Genomic DNA, 18,251 nt, shown 5'->3' with positions numbered 1-18,251 from the left:
AGTTCCCTGTTCAAATCTTGCCTCTGCCATGAACTCTCTAGGTCAGGTGTGGGGAACCTCTGGCCCTCCAGATGTCGCTGGACTACAACTCCCATCAACCCCAGCAAGCCTATTCAATGGCTGGGGATGCTGGAAGTTGTGGTTCAGCAAAAAATGTCTGGTGGGTCAAAGGTTTCCCCACACCTGCTCTTCTAGGTGGTCATAGGAAAAGTGCTCTCGCTCTCTCTTAGTCTCTCCATTTGCAGTATGGGGAGAGAATACTGATCTACTTTACAAGGTGGTTGTAAGAATTACAACTAAATAATACACTAGAAGGGATTTGAAAACTGGAGCACCCAATACAGGTGCCAATTATCTTAATACCATTGTCATCACCGCCGCCTTTCCTTTTGAAATGCTGAAGGAACCTCATTTATATATCATATAAATGATAATATGGAATTCCAGGAGGGTGCCACAGTGGAAAAAGTGCAGTCCCATCAGATTCCTCCTGTCCCTGAACTATATTCATTCCACCCAGTCATTAAAATAACTACAGTGGTACCTCGGGTTAAGAATTCTTAACCTGAAACTGTTCTTAACCTGAAGACCACTTTAGCCTCCCACTGCCGCCGCACCACCGGAGCATGATTTCTGTTCTCCTCCTGAAGCAAAGCTCTTAACCTGAGGTACTATTTCTGGGTTAGTGGAGTCTGTAACCAGAAGCGTATGTAACCCGAGGTACCACTGTACTGTTTTAACTTTTAAGAATTGGGACCAAGGTTTATTTCCTCTTCCCTCCTCATTCCTTTTTTCCTTTAGCGTTGTGTAGTTTTTAGTCTGTTAAGCCGGGGTGAGGGTGGGGGCTGTCTTGCTTTAAGTAATTGTCAGGCAAGCCTTTTCGACAGCAGGATACGAATGTGCCAAATCGACAAACACAGGCAGAAATAATAAAAATACTGGTGGCAGAGTAAGCAATATGAGATAAAAATATTCTGCAAAAGCTCAGCGAAATAAATAAAAAATGCTTTATCTTCAACCAGACTGTGTGCTGTCTTTTCTCACTGGCAAAAGGTCTGAGGGTTTCTGCAAGAACAGGGTAAGCTGCCTTACACCAAGTATAGTCTGCACTAACTGCTAGCCACACTCCAGCGTTTTGGATGGGGATGTTCCTAGCTCTACCTGGAAATGTCCGGGACTGAACCTGAGGCATTTTTCATGCAACATGGTGCTTTTTTGCTGAGCTACAGCCCTTCCCCTATTGGTCTATTTCAGGCATAGGCTAACTTGGCCCTCCAGATGTTTTGGGACTACAACTCCCACCATCCCTCGCTAACAGGTCCAATGGTCAGGGATGATGGGAGTTGTAGCCCCAAAATATCTGGAGGGCTGAGTTTGCCTATGCCTGGTCTATTTTGCCATCTACCCAAGCATTGACTATGCTGACCAGCAGCATCTTCCCAGATCTCAGCCAGGAGCCTCTCTCATTCCTACCTGGAGATGCTGGGGACTAAACCATAGACTGACCTATGGCCCTTTCGCCAAAATTTAAAGGGAAAGCGATTGAGGGTTGAATCGTAGGAAGCTGACTTATACTGAATCAGGATTGTCTATGCTGAATGGCAGCAGCTTTCCAGGGTTTCAGGTCTTTCCTAATCCTACGTGGAGATGCCAGAGATTGAACCCAGGATCTTCTGCACATCAACAGACGCCCTGCAACTAAGCCATGGCTTGTCCGCTAAAGCAAATGTCTTTCATAGCCTTGCTGTGATCTTTGGTACTGAAGATGCCAGACCCAGAATCTGGGAGCATGGCCTCTAGCACGGAGATACGGCACCACAAAGAAACAACAACAAAAGGTAAATGCAATCACACAGTGCAATTTGGGTACCAGAACTGGGCTTACCTTCAGCTTGGACTGCTGTTCTAACTGGAGGGTCTGTTCCTGCATCTGGGCCATGTGGAGGGCCTCTTTTGCATGTCCTAGAAAAGAGCGTGTCCCAGTTAGTCCGTTTAAGCTGTAAAGAAATTGACCCGCCACCACCTGACATCCTTCTGTACAAGAGCTGGGTGACCACAGCCTAGTGTGAGCCTGTTAAATTCCAACAAGCCATCTGCTTTATACATTTAAAAGGAGTATCAACGCTGCATGGTTTCCCACAGGAGACGAGAGTTGTTAGGAACCCCCCCCCCCGCAAGCAGCTACAGTTCCCATAGTGGTTTAATAATCAATCCCTCTTCCTTGGGAATGTTGGGAATTGTAGCTCTGTGAGGGGGAATAGGGGGTCTCTTAACAATTGTCAGCACCGTTAATGAACGACAACTCCGAGGATTCTTTTGGGGAAGTCACAACTGTTTAAAGTGGCATGATGCTGCTTTAAATGTAAGGTGCAGATACAGCCTAATTCGAGCCTATCTCACAGGCTTCTCTTAGGAACGAAAGCTCCTCTGCCCCTTCAAGGCAGGTACTGCAAATGGTCAAACTATTTGGGCTTCAGGTGAGCAGAGTTGTAACACTGTCTCTCATCTGCAGTTCAGACATTGAGGCACAGTTTTTAGGCAGCACAAATAACAAGGAATAAGATAATCGTGGTTAAGATGGAGCAGGTTTCTCCCAGGCCCCACTGACTCCAATAGACCTACTCTAAGCATGACTAAGTACAGTGGTGCCCCGCAAGACGAATGCCTCGCAAGACGGAAAACTCGCTAGATGAAAGGGTTTTCCATTTTATGAGCTGCTTCGCAAGACGAATTTCCCTATGGGCTTGCTTCGCAAGACAAAAACGTCTTGCAAGTTTGTTTCCTTTTTCTTAACACCGTTAATACAGTTGCGACTTGACTTCGAGGAGCAACTCATAGAACGCAGTGTACATAGTAGCCTTTTTTGAGGTTTTTAAAGACTTTGGTGATTTTTGAAGCTTTTCCAAAACTTCTTTTGCAGCCATTTGGTAAGTTAAGCTTTTAAAACTTTTTTGGGGGGTTTTGGATTTTGGGTTGGGTGTTTGGAATTCAAGGACTTGGTGTTGGGGAGGGGTTTGCAAGAATCTGGAAGCTTGTGGTTTTTTTCTGCATTTTTATGATTTTCTGTGACCATTGGGCCACTCTGCTGTTTTTTAAAAAAAAATCTGGGTTTGAATTTTGAAATGCTCTTTACAGTATGTGTGACTTTAAAGAGCACTTAATAAACTCTTGTTGTACCAAATTTGGCTTTGTTTGGACTTTTTTTGACCATAGGAACACATTAATTGATTTTCAATGCATTCCTATGGGATTTCGTGCTTCGCAAGACAAAAAATTCGCTAGACGAAAAAATTCGCAGAACAAATTAATTTCGTCTTGCGAGGCACCACTGTATGGACCAAACCTATAAATCAGGAGTTGCAGAAAATTTTTGACCCGAGGGCATCATTCTCTTCTGTACAACCTTTTGGGTTTTTGTTTGTTACTCTGTTACATACTTCTGTGTTTTTATATTGTGAACTGCCCTGTGATCCTATGATGAAGGGTGGTATAGAAAGTAAATAAATAAAATAATAATAGCAATAATTCTGGGGCGATGCAGCCCCTCTGGCCAACCTCTGCTGTAACAAAGAAATCTTAAGAGTCGCTGAACGTCTGCTGAACATTTACACAGCCTGCTGGAGTCATATGACTGTTGCAAGGTCAAAGGGCAATCCTCCCTCGGCTGAGCACTGATGCAACCACTGTTGGGGAAACTGCAACACGGCTCTCCAGAGTTTGAAACATGAGGGCACAAATGCCGGTTCAGAAATGTGCTCTCAGACTCACATTCCTGGCATTTTGCAGCAGTTTCTGGAGCCTGGTTTATGGATTTCCCATTTCTGTCCTGTAAAAACAGAGCTTCTGGGGCACACGAGAGAGGACCTTGCAGATGCAGCTCACATGTTGCTCTTGTCTCCCTAGCATTTTAAAGAAGGGATTTTTTGAGGGGTGGGCATCCTTTAGATCCAGTTAACCCTTTACACACACGCACACTTATTGCCCTCACACCCTGCTTTTCAAAGAAGTGCTCCAGCCCTGTAGATCCAACCAGCCCTATCACCACCCCTTACAAAGGTGCTGACCTTTAAAGCCCTAAACGGCCTCGGTCCAGTATACCTGAAGGAGCGTCTCCACCCCATCGTTCAGCCCGGACACTGAGATCCAGCGCCGAGGGCCTTCTGGCGGTTCCCTCAATGCGAGAAGTGAGGTTACAGGGAACCAGACAGAAGGCCTTCTCGGTAGTGGCACCCGCCCTGTGGAACACCCTCCCTTCAGATGTGAAGGAAATAAGCAGCTATCCTCTCTTTAAAAGACATCTGAAGGCAGCCCTGTTCAGGGAAGTTGTTAATATTTAACGCTGTACTGTTTTTAACATTTGATTGGGAGCAGCCCAGAGTGGCTGGGGAAACTCAGCCAGATGGGCGGGGTATAAATAATAATAATAATAATAATTATTATTATTATTATTACACATGACCTTCCTTCTACACTACAATCAGCTACCTGTTCCATCTGGAACCCATACACTCCCAGCACCTGCCCACCATGCGCTCATGCATTCATGCCCCACGTATTACAGTGGTACCTCGGGTTAAGTACTTAATTCGTTCCAGAGGTCCGTTCTTAACCTGAAGCACCACTTTAGCTAATGGGGCCTCCTGCTGCCGCCACACCGCCGGAGTCCGATTTCTGTTCTTATCCTGAAGCAAAGTTCTTAACCCGAGGTACTATTTCTGGGTTAGCAGAGTCTGTAACCTGAAGCGTATGTAACCCGAGGTACCACTGTAAAAGGTTTTTTTCGTGTGTGCATCCAACTAAGTCCTATTCATAGCAGACCCACTGAAATCAATGGCCCCAAGTTAGCTGTGACTCCATTAACTTCAGCGGGTCTACTCCTGAGTAGGCCCTAGGCCTGCCCGCGGCCCTGGCTTTCCTCCCCTCCCTCCTCCGACTCACGGGAGGCGTCCAGCTCCCTGGCAGCCTTGGCCGCGCGCTCCAGGCCGGTGGGGTCGAAGTTGCTCCATTTGTCCTTGGGGCGGCCCCCTTCGCCCGGCCCTTCCCCAGAGGCCCCCGCCGGCGAAGGCGGCAGCGGCGGGGCCCCGGGGGGAGCTCCCAGACCCGCATCTCCGCCGCCGCCGCCGCCGCGGTTCAGCCCGAAGAGCCACGACATGAGCGCCGCTCTGCTTTTTGCAGCCCAGCCGGCAGGCAGCAAGCAGCGGAGCACACGCGGACCCAGCGCCGCTCACACTGCGCAGGCGCCATCACCGCCCCTTCCGGTTTCCGGCGCGTTGCCATTGGTGGGAAACACACGAGCACAAAAAAAATAAATGTGAGGAACCATAGAGTTGGGGGACAGACGGGCTCGTTCCGGCTTCATCCGTACAGTTTCGTTTTAGAGCCAAGGGCGCAGAACCGGAAGTCCTGTGAGTATTTGCTGCACTACAACTCCCATGGATCCTTTGCCATTGGCCAGGCTGGTGGGACTTGGAATATAGCAACGGCTAGGGGAGGGATGGAGAATGTGTGTGAGAGAGGAAAAAATATAAATATATCTATAGTAATTTATTCAACTTATCACTCTATGCCAGGCATCCCCAAACTCGGCCCTCCAGAAGTTTTGGGACTACAACTCCCATCATCCCTAGCTAACAGGACCAGTGGTCAGGGATGATGGGAATTGTAGCCCCAAAATATCTGAAAGGCTGAGTTTGGGGATGCCTGCTCTATCCTTTTACTATCTCTGCGGCTTCTCCCTTTCAGGATTGCTTATTGGTCCGAAGCAGAAGCGAACGCAGAAGGCGGGACTCCTAAATCACGTGCCTTTGATTCTTCTCGTCTTTTATTGGCTCCCAGCACAGTGAACCCACCCTCCCCGTGGAGAACAGTGATGCGATTGGGTGATCTGAAAAGAAGGGCGGGAACTGAGAGAGAGAGAGAGAGAGAGAGAGAGAGAGAGAGAGAGAGAGAGAGAGAGGGGCAGGGAGGGAGGGCAATTCAACCAGTAGCAAAGAAGGAGGCGGTCCTTCTCCTTAGCAACGGGAATGTTGAGGCTGTCGCTAAGGAGGATGCCAAGTGATGCTTTGCAGAGAAGGGCGCGCATGGCGGAGGCTGGAGCTTTGCGGGTGCGGGGCAGTGGAGTCACCCTCAGGTGCTGGGAGAGGGACGGGAGATTCGGGGAAGGCTATATTTTATTTATTGTATGTTTTATTTATGTATTTAAATAAATAGGAGAAATGGAGGTGGGTATGTTTTGTTTTTTTATGTATATTTACTGCATTTACCCCAAAAATGGCTCTCAGGATGTATTACAAATCAGCTCCTGGGTCTGTTTTTGACCCTCAGTCTTAAAAAGTCATGACACATGAGCAAAATAGGAATAGGAGGGTAGAAGGGAAAGCAAACTCAAACACTTGTCTTTACGGTTCTCAAAATTACAAGCAAAGACACCCCTCTTTTTTTAAAAAGCTGGGACTTGGTTTAGGAAGGAGGGATACATTATCCCAATTTGAGGCTTTAAATCTAAGGGGAATTTCTGGGAATTGATCTCTCAGCTCCATTCTTTCAGTTCCAGTTTGAGAGTGGAAGTATGTCATCTACTTAGAAGTAAATCCCAGTTGCCGCCAACTAAGTCCTACACAGGGTAGACACATTGAAATTAATAGACCAAAATGAGCCATTTCCATTAATTTCACTGTGTCTAATCTGAGTAGGACTAACACTGGCTACAACCTACAGAGTTCACCAAGGCTTGTGATGCAGTCCTATGTATGCCTACTCAGAATTTAAATTGGGATGGTCTAAATACAGAAATCCAGAGCCAGATTTAAGGTGTTTATGTTGTCATTTAAAGCTCTAAATGAACTAGGTCAAAGATAAATGAAATACCATATCCTCCTGCCACTGTGTTAAAGATCTGTGGGTAAACCCTTTTAGTAGTCCATCGGCTGGGGACTCATGGGTGGGCTTTTTCAGTGGTACCCCATGGAGATGGGGCAAGTATGTGAAGCACTCTAAAAACTAATACAAATAGTAGTTTCTTTACAGTGACAAGAGAATGACAGGAAATGTTGGCGAACATTGTTGGTGAACAGTGTTTGTTTTTTCTTTTAAAGGGAGGTGCCAAAAGTGTGCCTTAGCAACAGCCAAAGAACCAACACTACACAGAACTTTAGCTTCTCAAGCCTAGGGAGATACCAGGCTCCTGATAAGCAGGGAAGATCATCACCGGTTGAAGGAGAAAATGGTAAGAAGACTGGACTAGGAACCAGGTTCAAATGCCCACTCAGCCATGAAGGGCGTTGGATGAGCATGAGCTAGTCATCATCTCTTAACCTAACCACAGAGCTGTGCTGAGGACAAACTGAGGTGGGGGTCCATCTCTTGCCAGCCTGCTTTGTAAAAGTCAAGGGGGTGGAGTTTATTCTTCTAGCCTGATAGGTGAGAAGGCCATAGCTCATTGGAAGAGCATCTGCCTTGCATGCAGAAAGTCCCAGGTTCAGTTCCCAGTGGCATCAGCTGGTAGGTCTGGGAGAGAGAGCCCTGGAAAGCTGCTGCTAGTCTATAGACAATAGTGAGTTAGATGAACTCAGTTCTTTGCCAATGAAAATTCACAGTCTTCCTTTAACTGTTTTTGGGTCATCATCCTCAGGGTTTTCCCTGCTAAAGTCCCTCCCCGCCTTGCTTCCACAAATACAGTGGCACCTCGGATTGAAAATGCTTCAGGTTACATACACTTCAGGTTACAGACTCTGCTAACCCAGAAATAGTGCTTCAGGTTAAGAACTTTGCTTCCGGATGAGAACAGAAATTGTGCTCCAGTGGCGCGGCAGCAGCAGGAGGCCCCATTAGCTAAAGTGGTGCTTCAGGTTAAGAACAGTTTCAGGTTAAGAACGGACCTCCGGAACGAATTAAGTACTTAACCCGAGGTACCACTGTACTGGGGTTCCCTCAAGCTTGCTGATCTCTCTTGTGCATTGATTATTTTGTTTGGGGCTACGTTAGAGTTCACACTCACTATTTAATATATTTACTGTACTGTATTTTTAAATATTTTTATTAAATTCTTAACAATACATCATATATCAAAAATAGGAGTTGGGAAAAACTTATTTGGGAATTCCCTAGTAGTAACATACACCATATTTGTTGTTAAGCCAGTGTAGCTTACAAAATAAATGAAAAGGAATATGAGAAACTAATCAAACTAATAATATTATTATACTAAATCACGATACACATAGAAAATGAAACCAAACCAAACCATAGTGTAAAATTTTAAAATAAAAAAATGCTTTGAGATGGATTGAAGTAACAAAAATAATGAAACCTTAATTCAGAATATTTACATAACTATAGCACCACCTAGAGGTATAAGAGATGTTATTTTTTCCATAGGTGAGCCTAGTTCACCAAAGAAGCAGAAGTTAGGAATGTTATGTCAACCACACAATATGAAGAGCTGATGCCAGAAGATTACCATGTTCGACTACAGTCATAAAATCTATAAAGTTAACCCAGATTGCAGTGCTTTTTTTTTATTTGTCCTCATGCAAGTCTTGAATTATTTGTCAATTTTTGTAATAGTGCAATCTGCCATACCTCTTTAAACCAATTTGTAACCTGCTCACCTCTGATGTAATGATGCAACAAAACATCTATGAAATTAACATGTAGTCTCACACATATTCCTTTACAAGCAAAACTGTGATCAAAAAACTGTATTCATTGTTGAATAAAAATGGGTAAATTAACTACAAACCTTAGTTAATGAATGCCAGTTAACCACAGTTAGTAAACCATAGTTAAGCCATTGGGTTTGGACAATAATTTTTAACTGTGGTTAACTAAACCGTGTTTTATAAACCATGGCTTAGGTGTTATGCAAACCAGGTGTTTTGGGGCAGTGTCAGGTTTGCTCTGCTGACCGTTTCTTGGTTGTTGCTTCTTCTAAATAAATGGCTTTTCCTTCCACCTAGGCAGTTACTCATCTTGCCACATGGGGGAGATCCCAAGCATTGACAACTTGGAAGAAAGCTTGCGGAAGCTTCAGCTCCAAGTGGATAGCTTGGCTTCCAGTCTCTGCTCACACCCAAATCTCGAACGCACTGTTGACCTGCAACCTGCAGCTGACTCAGGTCCTTTCAGTTCCAGGTGGCCTGCAGCTCCTACTGGAAGCTATATGGAACCAGGTGTTGGAGGCCCAGCCAAGACCCCGGTGGAGACGGAGTGGTTCCTGAAGCCAAAACACTTGCTCAAATCCTTAGGAGAGTATTCAGCCCTGACTAGCCTGGGCATTCCAACCTTTACCACGTCCCCAGTGAACCGGCTGGCAGGGCTGCTGGGGAGCGAGATTGCAAGTCAAAACTCTTTGCACCCCTCGGCAGATTTCGCTTTCCCTCTGAAACTCGGAGCCCCTCATGTGATCGGCGTCAAGTCTTTGTTGCCTCCGAAGACCCCAGTCAGAGCATCCTTGCTGAAAAGGACCTCTTCGTCCCTCGACAGAGGCCGTTCGCTCAGTCTCGGTTCCTCTGGGAGCAACCGTGAGCGTTCGCTCTCGCCTGCCAACAAACGCACCCGCTGGCTCCGATCTCGATCTCAGTCTCCAAAGCCTGCCTGGAGACCCAGCTCGGCCAAGGCGAATGCCTGTGCGCAGCCCCCGCCTCAGCTTGGCAAGTCCGGGGAAAATGGTAGCAAAAGTGGGTCAAGTAGGCGTTCACGGTCGAGGATATACAGGCCAGGGACATTAGCCTCCAGATCCTGGATTCCCAGCAAGGCAATCGAGAGGGGAGCTCGGAGCAATCCTTGGACTCCTTACAGCTTGCCGTCTGCTGCCATTTCCTCACCCACAGCCCAGGAGCTCAATGAACGGTAAGTGGAAACCTTTGCCATGACGCCCAGTCGGCTTCAGCCCTCAACAATTCTCCATTCTGCTCTTGTGATAGTCTAGATGAAAAGGTAAAGGTACCCCTGCCCGTACGGGCCAGTCGTGTCCGACTCTAGGGTTGTGCGCCCATCTCACTTAAGAGGCCGGGGGCCAGCGCTGTCCGGAGACACTGGCCATCGTGATGAAGCTGCTCTGGCAAGCCAGCACCAGTGCAGCACACGGAAACGCCGTTTACCTTCCTGCTATAAAGCGGTACCTATTTATCTACTTGCACTTAAGGGTGCTTTCGAACTGCTAGGTGGGCAGGAGCTGGGACCGAAAGACGGGAGCTCACCCCGCCGCGGGGATTCGAACCGCCGACCATACGATCGGCAAGTCCTAGGCACTGAGGTTTTACCCACAGCGCCACCCGCGATAGTCTAGATTATCATGCTCTAAAGGAAGGATGAGGAATCGTGGCTATCCGGGTATTGCTGGACGACAATTTCCATCATCCCTTACTGTTGCCCATCCTGGCTGATGGTAGCAGCAGTCAGCATCTGCAGTCAACCTGCCTTAGGACCTCAATACCTTAAGGACCGCCTCTCTGCGTACAGACTGACCCATACTCTGTGCTTGTCATCCAAGGCCCATCTCTATGTCCCCCCTCCCTGAGAGGTTCAGAGGGTGAATTATCTAGCTGTGTAACCAGGGCTGGGGAACCTTTTTCAGTTCACGGGCTGCATTCCCTTCTGGGCAAGTTTCTGGGTGGCTACATGGCAGTTCTAGGTGGGGCCAGAGGCAAAAGTGGGTGGAGCAATGTATGCCAATGTTATCTTCGTACTGCAGGCTGATTTCTAAACCCTCTCTCTCTCTCTCTCTCTCTCTCTCTCTCTCTCTCTCTCTTCCAGGCATGGCCAAACTCAGCCCTCCGGATATTTTGGGACTACAATTCCCATCATCCCTGACCACTAGTCCTGTTAGCTAGGGATGATGGGAGTTGTAGTCCCAAAAACATCTGGAGGGCCAAGTTTGGCTATGCCTACATTCTCTATCCATATAAACAAGAGGCATTATCAGAGTTCACAGACACATTCCAGCCAGGCAAAAACACCTGGGGTGTGAAGCAAGGCCAGTGATAGTCCCAAGGGCCAAAGAGAGAGATGCCTAGAGAGCCGTGATGTTCAGGAAAGGAAAGGAAAGTCCCCTGGGGAATTCCTTGATTTGTGAAATACTCCCCTCTCTTCAACCTTATGGACAGCATAGCAAATAGGTTGTTAGGCCTGAAAACATTTGACTAACCCCCAGCAGCCCATATCCCCCCAACATTTCTCTAATGAAAATAGGGACATCCTAAGGAAAAGTGGGACATTCCAGGAAACCGAGATGGCTTCTCTAAATCAGGGATGTCCCTGGAAAATAGGGACACTTGGAGGGTCTGGCAACCCCAAGAAAAACGACTAGCTTGCATTAGTCATTTATCGTCCACAAGAAACAAACAATTCACCCTGCAAAATATCCCTGCCTTACTGCTTTTAAGAAATGGCTTTGAAAGCAGGCTTGAAAAGAGTCACTCGCCTGGCAAATCTGTGCCAGATGCTTTCAAGGCTGCTTGGAGGCCTTGCAGAAACCGTAACAAGGCCTCGTTGGCTCCACAGGTTCCTGCAGACTATTGCTGAAGGTGATGTCGGTAGAGCCCTGGTTGAGATGTCTCCGTACCAGCAAGAGCTGGCTCGCCTCCGGCTCGAGAGTCTGCGTATGGAAGAGGCGTGGTTGTTAGAGCAGAAGAGGCAGCAGGAATTGGAACGGACCCGAGGTCCCAAGCCTAAATGGTAAGTGGTGGCTGTCAAGCTTTGGGGTGGGGCTGTGGGGGAGTGGTAAGGTGTGGGGAGTCTAAAAGCAGGGAATCTGGCAGGTTGATCACTGGGCAGCAGAGGGAGCTATTGGCTTGCTCTCTGCTGCAATCATTGTGGAGGACAGTTTTATTGGGGCTTCCTGTGGAGGACAGTTTTATTGGGGCTTCACTGGAATGCTACATGGAGCTATAAAGGTTCTAACTGGTTCTTCACTTCAGAACAAGTTATTTTTTGGGTACGGACTGAGGTTCATTGTTATAGCTACCATACAGATTGCAATGTATTTGTTTTGGTCACTACAGTCTGCATTTGGACACCACTTAAGATATTGTAACCAAAATTGTGCGTGATGGTTCCTGAGACCAAGAAGCAGGTTTTCATCTATGCCTGGATACAATTGGGTGCCATTTTGAATTAAGATGGCGGACTGAACTTTTCAAAACTCCACTGATTTACTGATTTGAACCGCTGTTTTCAAAACTGCACTGATTCTTTGGTTTCTTAGAATTCCTAGGCGATGGCTGGCGTAAGTCACATAAAGACTAACAGCATCTAAGTCAAGCTTTGCCTTTGATGAATTGTAAGGCCACCCAAGAGGCAGGCAGAGAAATCTGGGGGAGATTTTGGAGCCATGAGCAACCATTTCCCATGTCCAGTTTATGCTATCCTTATTTACTTTCGTAGCTAATTGCCCCTGTTCTTTCTCTTGTCTGAATTAGAGAGATTAGATGCGTATGATGATGGAGTGTGAATATAAGCATAGATTTATTTATTTTTTAAGAACCCAGGAGACGTGTAGCCAGAGCCTCTGCGATCCCTTCCATTTTTCTCTTTCCGTGGTGGACAATGGGTTGCTCCTCCCATTTGCTTCATAGGCAGGGCTATGCAAATGAGGAGCATTTCCCATTTCTGGTCCTCCCTACATCAAAGCAAGGAACGTGGGTGGCGCTGTGAGTTAAGCCACAGAGCCTAGGACTTGCCAATCAGAAGGTCGCAGTTCGAATCCCCACGATGGGGTGAGCTCCCGTTGCTCGGTCCCTACTCCTGCCAACCTAGCAGTTTGAAAGCACGTCAAAGTGCAAGTAGATAGGTGGGAAGGTAAACGGCATTTCCGTGCGCTGCTCTGGTTCGCCAGAAGTGGCTTAGTCATGCTGGCCACATGACCCGGAAGCTGTACGCCGGCTCCCTCGGCCAATAAAACAAGATGAGCACCGCAATCCCAGAGTCGGCCTTGACTGGACCTAATGGTCAGGGGTCCCTTTACCTTTACCTTTACATCAAAGCACCAGGCCTTTCCTGGAACTTCAGTTCTGTGGGTTTATTGTTCCAACTGTTGTAGCTTGGACTTGTGTGGCTTACTTTGACACCCGATGGGTATAATGATCTGGGCTTCCTTTCCATGCCTCTTACCTGCATGCTTGCCTCCCTGACCATCAGCCAGACTGAGACTTTGCCTGAATTAACCTCAGGAAACCCCAATTTGTGATCAGACTAAGTGACTTAATTCTCCCCCCCCCCGCCACCCCTGTCTCAAGGTACGAGATGCGTAACTCTCAGTTCCACTACGAAGCCCGCAAGAATAACGAACTGTTGAGAAACAGCCAGGATGTACAGTCTGTCTATGACTACAGGCACGAGCTGGCAACAGCCTCCAAAGAGTTCCAGCAGCAGCCCTGCTCCACCCACCTGGAGTCCCATGGATAAAGATCAGTCTTCATAAATCTGCATTGTTGGGTGAGGATCTTGATTCTCTCTTCCTTGTCGCTGGTGGAGGTCCAGCGGTGAGTGGGCAAGTCAACCTTCCCCAAACTGGTGCCCTCCAGGTGCCTTGGACCAATGAGATGTCTTCCAGAAGTTGAGGACTACAACTCCCATCAGCCCCAAACAACATAGTTCACGGTTAGGGAGGATGGGCGTTGCAGCAGGGGACTGTGTTGAATGGTGCAGTTTTGGACTATAATTCCCATCATCCCTGACCATTGGCCATGCTGGCTGGTGGGAGTCCAAAATATTTAGAGGGCCACCAATTGGGATAGGCAAACAAAGTTAATCTTTGGGGGAACCAGCTAATGCCTTGACCTGACCTCAGCCAACCACACCCACCTTGGTGGGATGACCAATTTTTGATTAAAAGCAGCAGGTTGAGGTCAAGCACAAATGATTTTGGATTGCACAAAGCTACACTTTTGTGCAGCAAAGCTGTTAGTGTTTACGTAGCCTTGGTTATGAGGGTGATACCAGGAGAGTTACACTCTGCATCGATGGGCCAGACCCATCGGGCCTCCCCTCCCCTGTCACTTGGGGGCAGCCACTCCATCAGGAGAGATCTCCGTGGGAGAGATAGGAAGCAGAAGGCTCATTTCATCAGCTTTGATGGAGCTCCTTCTATACCAGGCACCTCCTGCCCCTGAACTGTACAGACTGGTCAGTATGGGAACAACTTGACTACTGCCGGATAGCTCAGTTGGTTGGAGCATGGTGCTGAGAACACCAGGGTCACAGGTTTGATCCCCACAAGGGACAGCTGCATTTCTGGGGATTGGGCTAGATCATGGGTAGGCAAACTAAGGCCTGTGGGACGGATTCAGCCCAATCGCCTTCTAAATCCGGCCCGCGGACTGTCCGGGAATCAGTGTGTTTTTACATGAGTAGAATGTGTCCTTTTATTTAAAATGCATCTCTGTGTTATTTGTGGGGCATAGGAATTTGTTCATCCCCCCCCAAAAAATATAGTCCGGCCCCCCACAAGGTCTGAGGGACAGTGGACCGGCCCCCTGCTGAAAAGGTTTGCTGACCCCTGGGATAGATGATCCCCAGGGTCCCTTCCAACTCTACAATTCTATGAGAACTGTTCAGAAATGGTTGCCAGAGCTTTTCATTTTCATTTTCCTCCTCCCTTCTTGTCCCTTTCCCCTTCTATGTTGCAGTGTATGCGTGTGTTTATTAAGCTTGTAAGCCTGCAGGTAAGGACTGCCTTGTTTTGACTGTATGTAATTGATCTGGGAGCCTTTTCGGCTGAAGTGCGGGGTACAGTTTCTCCAGATAAATAAACAAATGAGCAAGCCAGCCTTTAATGTGCCTTTTAAGATTCCCCCAAGGTGTCTTTGTAGCAGCACTATGCAAGTCAATTATTTTCAGGGCTAACAGGTCAGCCGAGTTTCATCCAAAGTTGAGATTTCTGGATGAATAATTGTGGTTGTTCCCTCTTCACCTCACAATTGTTGAGTTGAGAAGCCAGTCCTCCATTTCACTGTTATTTCACACGCATTGATCTCATCCTGAACCACTGGAAAGGCGACTTGGATGACGAACCTTCCAGCCCAAGAAAGTGCAAACAAAATAATGACCTGAAATAGTCTGACCAGTTGTCTTATATTTTATACCCATTCCACTGAGAAGCCTGTGGAGGAGGATGGTCAGGAGAGAAACAGGTACCCAAAACCTCTTACTAGGCAAGTAGTAATGCCACAGAATAGGGGAATGGGCAAATCACTCATTAGATAAATGACTGAGCAGATAGGATAGCCCAGCTGTCCAGCCTCTGTCTGAAGAACAAGGCCAAAAACAGAAGCTTTTATAGGACTGTTGGAACTACTGGTCCTTCGTATCACCTGATCCCTATTCAATATCTAAAAGAACAACTTCTGCAGACCCTCAGGTGCTGAGATGGGCAGAGTGGGCCCTCTTGGCAGTTCTGCCCTCAGAGGCTCAGGGGTGTCCGTGGTCTGGGAAAGGGCCTTCTCAGTGGCAGCTCCTAACCTGTGGAACTCCCTCCTCATAGAACATTCATTATACATCTCCTGGCAAATGCTGAAGCTGCACGTGTTTACCCTGGCTTTTGTCACCTGAGGTGTATATTTTTAGGACCCACCTTATTTCTGTGATTGTAAGTTGTTTAAAGTGGTTTTTAACATTGTGTTTTAATGCTGTAACCTGCCCCGGGACCTTAGACAAAGGATGGGTAATAAATTCAGTCATACCTCATGTTACGTTTGCTTCATGTTACATTTTTGCAGGTTGCGTCTCGCACGCGGCAACCCGGAAGTACCAGAAAGGGTTACTTCTGGGTTTCGCTGCTCGTGCAGTAGTGCTAAATCGCGCTTCGCGCATGTGCACAAGCACCAAATCACGCTGCGCACCTGCACAGATACGGCGTTTCAAGTTGCGGGCTTTTCATGTTGTAAACGGGCCTCCAGAATGGATCCCGTTCGCAACAAGAGATACCACTGTACCCAAATCATAATTGTAATAATTCGGTATCTGCAATACCACCCTGTGGCCACCTGCAGTGGTGGTGCTAGAGTGCAGCAATTTATTCATCTGGGATTCTACTGTAATCTGGGCTGGCCCTGTTCTCTCTCCTTGCCCCTGTCTGCCACCATCTAAGAGCCCTGGACTAATCATTTTTCATGGACCATGCTATTCCAAAATATATTTTCCCTAAGAGTCAAACACTGGATTTGAAAGCTAGAGGGGGGGGGGAACACCAGCAGGCACTTAGCTTTTGTTCTCTTGTTTAATTCACTGACTTCCAAAGGGATGCATTATAAGGAGACAGAGAGGCAATCTTTACCACATTAGCAAAACAACACATGGAAGAGTTGTGCAAGAGTGAAACGCTTTCCGGCTTACAAGAAAGAATAAGGAAGGGGACATTTTTGATGCAGGGAAAATCCAGGTCATCCTCTCCAAAGAGCTCTTATGGAATACATGCTATGAGGGTTTACATCTGCCTTGGAGGCCTGACATCTTCTTATCCATCCTGTGGCCAGAATGGAAATCGATCCCGTGAATACTATCAGGCGTTCGCTGTTGCTGCTGCTTTCAGTCCGCAAATTGTATGAAACTGATTACATTTCCCCCATTTGCATTGTGTTTCCATTGCACTGAAATGAACAGAGCGGGATAAAGTAACGGCAACGTAACCTATGTAATGATTAATTACGTGAATTAGGGAAGTTGCAGAATTTCGGCACAGCATACAGCGAGATGAATGATGTAGAGTTTGGAGGAAGGCCAACCGCAGCAGAAGGGAAACAGTGCTGCTTGCAATGAATACAGGGCGGAATGGAAAACGATGCCTTCTCCCATCCTTAATTAACTCTGGCATTAACTAGGTCCTCATGGAATCCATCTTTATCTTCCTTGCACCTTTACACTGCGTGCCTCCGACTGAATTGCAGCTGTATCAGTTAAGGAGCACATCATATAGCAAGTGTTGGCTTAAAGGGGAGGGGAGTGGTGTCCTGTGACATTCTTCCCCAGCTACAGCACATACTAAAACACAAATAAATAGAATACAGTAAGGAAAGAGGAATTCTGAGTCCCAGTCTCTCTTTTTTGGCTCATCCCCGCAGCGGAATCTCATCTTCCAGGTGGAGCCCTTTTTCTGAACACCAAACTGGAGCTTGGGATCTTGTAGGCAAGATGGCTGCTAGGGGGAGGGAGCCAGAGTGCTTCGGGGGGCTTGCGCAGGCTTGGGAGGGTGACCACGTCGTACGGGTTCCTCCAGCCTTCCTCCTTGTCCAGTCTTTCCCTCTGCTCTGCAGAGGTGCTCCTCGAGTCTCTTTAACGCTCACGCTCTCTGTCTGTGCCTGTAGCTTCCCACTGCCGAAGCTGGAAACGGGGGAGAAAGCGCAGGAGGTTAGTTTTGGCAGTCAATGAACATGTAAAACAGCTATTCGGCCTTTCGCCTGGGGCGAGCAAAAGGGACAGGCAGGCGATTAGGCCCCAAACAGTTTATAAAATGAAAAAAGAAAGGTAGTTGTTTGGCTCTTCTGGCCTACAGGGGTAGGCAACCTGTAGCCCTCCAGATGTTAAGCTACAACTCCCATGGTCCCTGACATCTGCCATGCTGACAGGCGGAACTGTCACTGCCACGTAATACCTTTTCCACTTTTGTAAGAAAGCAATCTTTTAGTGTGGCAGCACCCACACTCTGGAACTCCCTGCTTATAGACGCCAAGCTGGCACATCCCTTGTCCTCTTTTCAGTGACTGCCCAGAACGTTTTTGCTTAGACCGACCTATGCAGGCTATGTGGAATACGGATGTACTCTTGAATCTGTTTTGAGTTCATTGCTGATTATATCTTTTGCTTTATGGTTTTTAGGGCCTGCTTGGCAGTGGCGCCCTGCCTGTGGATGTCAAGGAGATAAAGAACTACAGAACTTTTAGAAGACATCCAAAGGCAGCCCTGTACCAGGAAGTTTTTAATGCTTGACATTTTATTACATTTTATTATATATGCTGGAAGCCTCCCAGAGTGGCTGGGTAAACCCAGCCATATGAGCGGGGTATAAATAATAAAACTGTTATTATTATTTTACTGATAATTTTATTGTTTTGTTCTCTTTGTGAAACATGTACGTACATCTAGACCTCTGTATGTGTGTAACAAAGTATAGTAACAGATGCCAAACAAAATTAAGGAAATGGGGATCTCTAAAGCTAAGCACATAGGAGTAGATCTCCATACCAAAATCAAACCTAATATACTGGTATCACAAAGTTCCAAGCAAATTGGGGTGTGTGAATTTTATGGGATGAATG

General features: G+C 47.1%; 3 protein-coding genes across 6 annotated transcripts in view; 1 reads left to right on the top strand and 2 right to left on the bottom strand.

The window, feature by feature from the left end:
* ATAD3A (ATPase family AAA domain containing 3A) overlaps window positions 1–5,207 on the bottom strand; it is a 42,997-nt gene extending 37,790 nt beyond the window's left edge. The window contains exons 1-2 of the mRNA XM_083628721.1: window positions 4,939–5,207; window positions 1,886–1,962 (exon numbers count right to left, since the gene is read on the bottom strand). Of these exons, the coding sequence (XP_083484847.1) occupies window positions 1,886–1,962; window positions 4,939–5,152 (291 nt within the window). The 5' untranslated portion in view covers window positions 5,153–5,207. The remainder of the gene's footprint in view (window positions 1–1,885; window positions 1,963–4,938) is intronic.
* A 170-nt stretch (window positions 5,208–5,377) lies between these two features.
* LOC310769423 (uncharacterized protein) lies at window positions 5,378–18,034 on the top strand. Of its 4 annotated transcripts, none has more exons than XM_083628770.1 (6): window positions 5,378–5,459; window positions 7,095–7,225; window positions 8,958–9,849; window positions 11,503–11,676; window positions 13,236–13,434; window positions 17,812–18,034. In XM_083628770.1, exons 3-5 carry the CDS (start codon window positions 8,978–8,980, stop codon window positions 13,402–13,404), a joined length of 1,215 nt encoding a protein of 404 aa, XP_083484896.1. In that variant the 5' UTR covers window positions 5,378–5,459; window positions 7,095–7,225; window positions 8,958–8,977; the 3' UTR covers window positions 13,405–13,434; window positions 17,812–18,034. The 4 variants fall into 4 exon arrangements, with proteins under 4 accessions (XP_083484896.1, XP_083484895.1, XP_083484894.1 ...); XM_083628768.1 differs by lacking the exon at window positions 5,378–5,459 and adding an exon at window positions 5,963–6,104; XM_083628767.1 differs by lacking the exon at window positions 5,378–5,459 and adding an exon at window positions 6,011–6,130.
* Window positions 16,203–18,251, bottom strand: part of VWA1 (von Willebrand factor A domain containing 1) — a 39,230-nt gene continuing 37,181 nt past the window's right edge. Inside the window, exon 6 of the mRNA XM_083628763.1 lies at window positions 16,203–17,316. Coding sequence (XP_083484889.1) covers window positions 17,276–17,316 — 41 coding nt within the window. The 3' untranslated portion in view covers window positions 16,203–17,275. The remainder of the gene's footprint in view (window positions 17,317–18,251) is intronic.

The sequence above is a fragment of the Podarcis filfolensis genome, assembly GCF_964270895.1.
Source record: "Podarcis filfolensis genome assembly, chromosome: 8".
NCBI lineage: Eukaryota > Metazoa > Chordata > Lepidosauria > Squamata > Lacertidae > Podarcis > Podarcis filfolensis.
The sequence above is the reverse complement of the archived record's forward strand: the minus strand, read 5'-3'. Positions and strand labels throughout refer to the sequence as shown.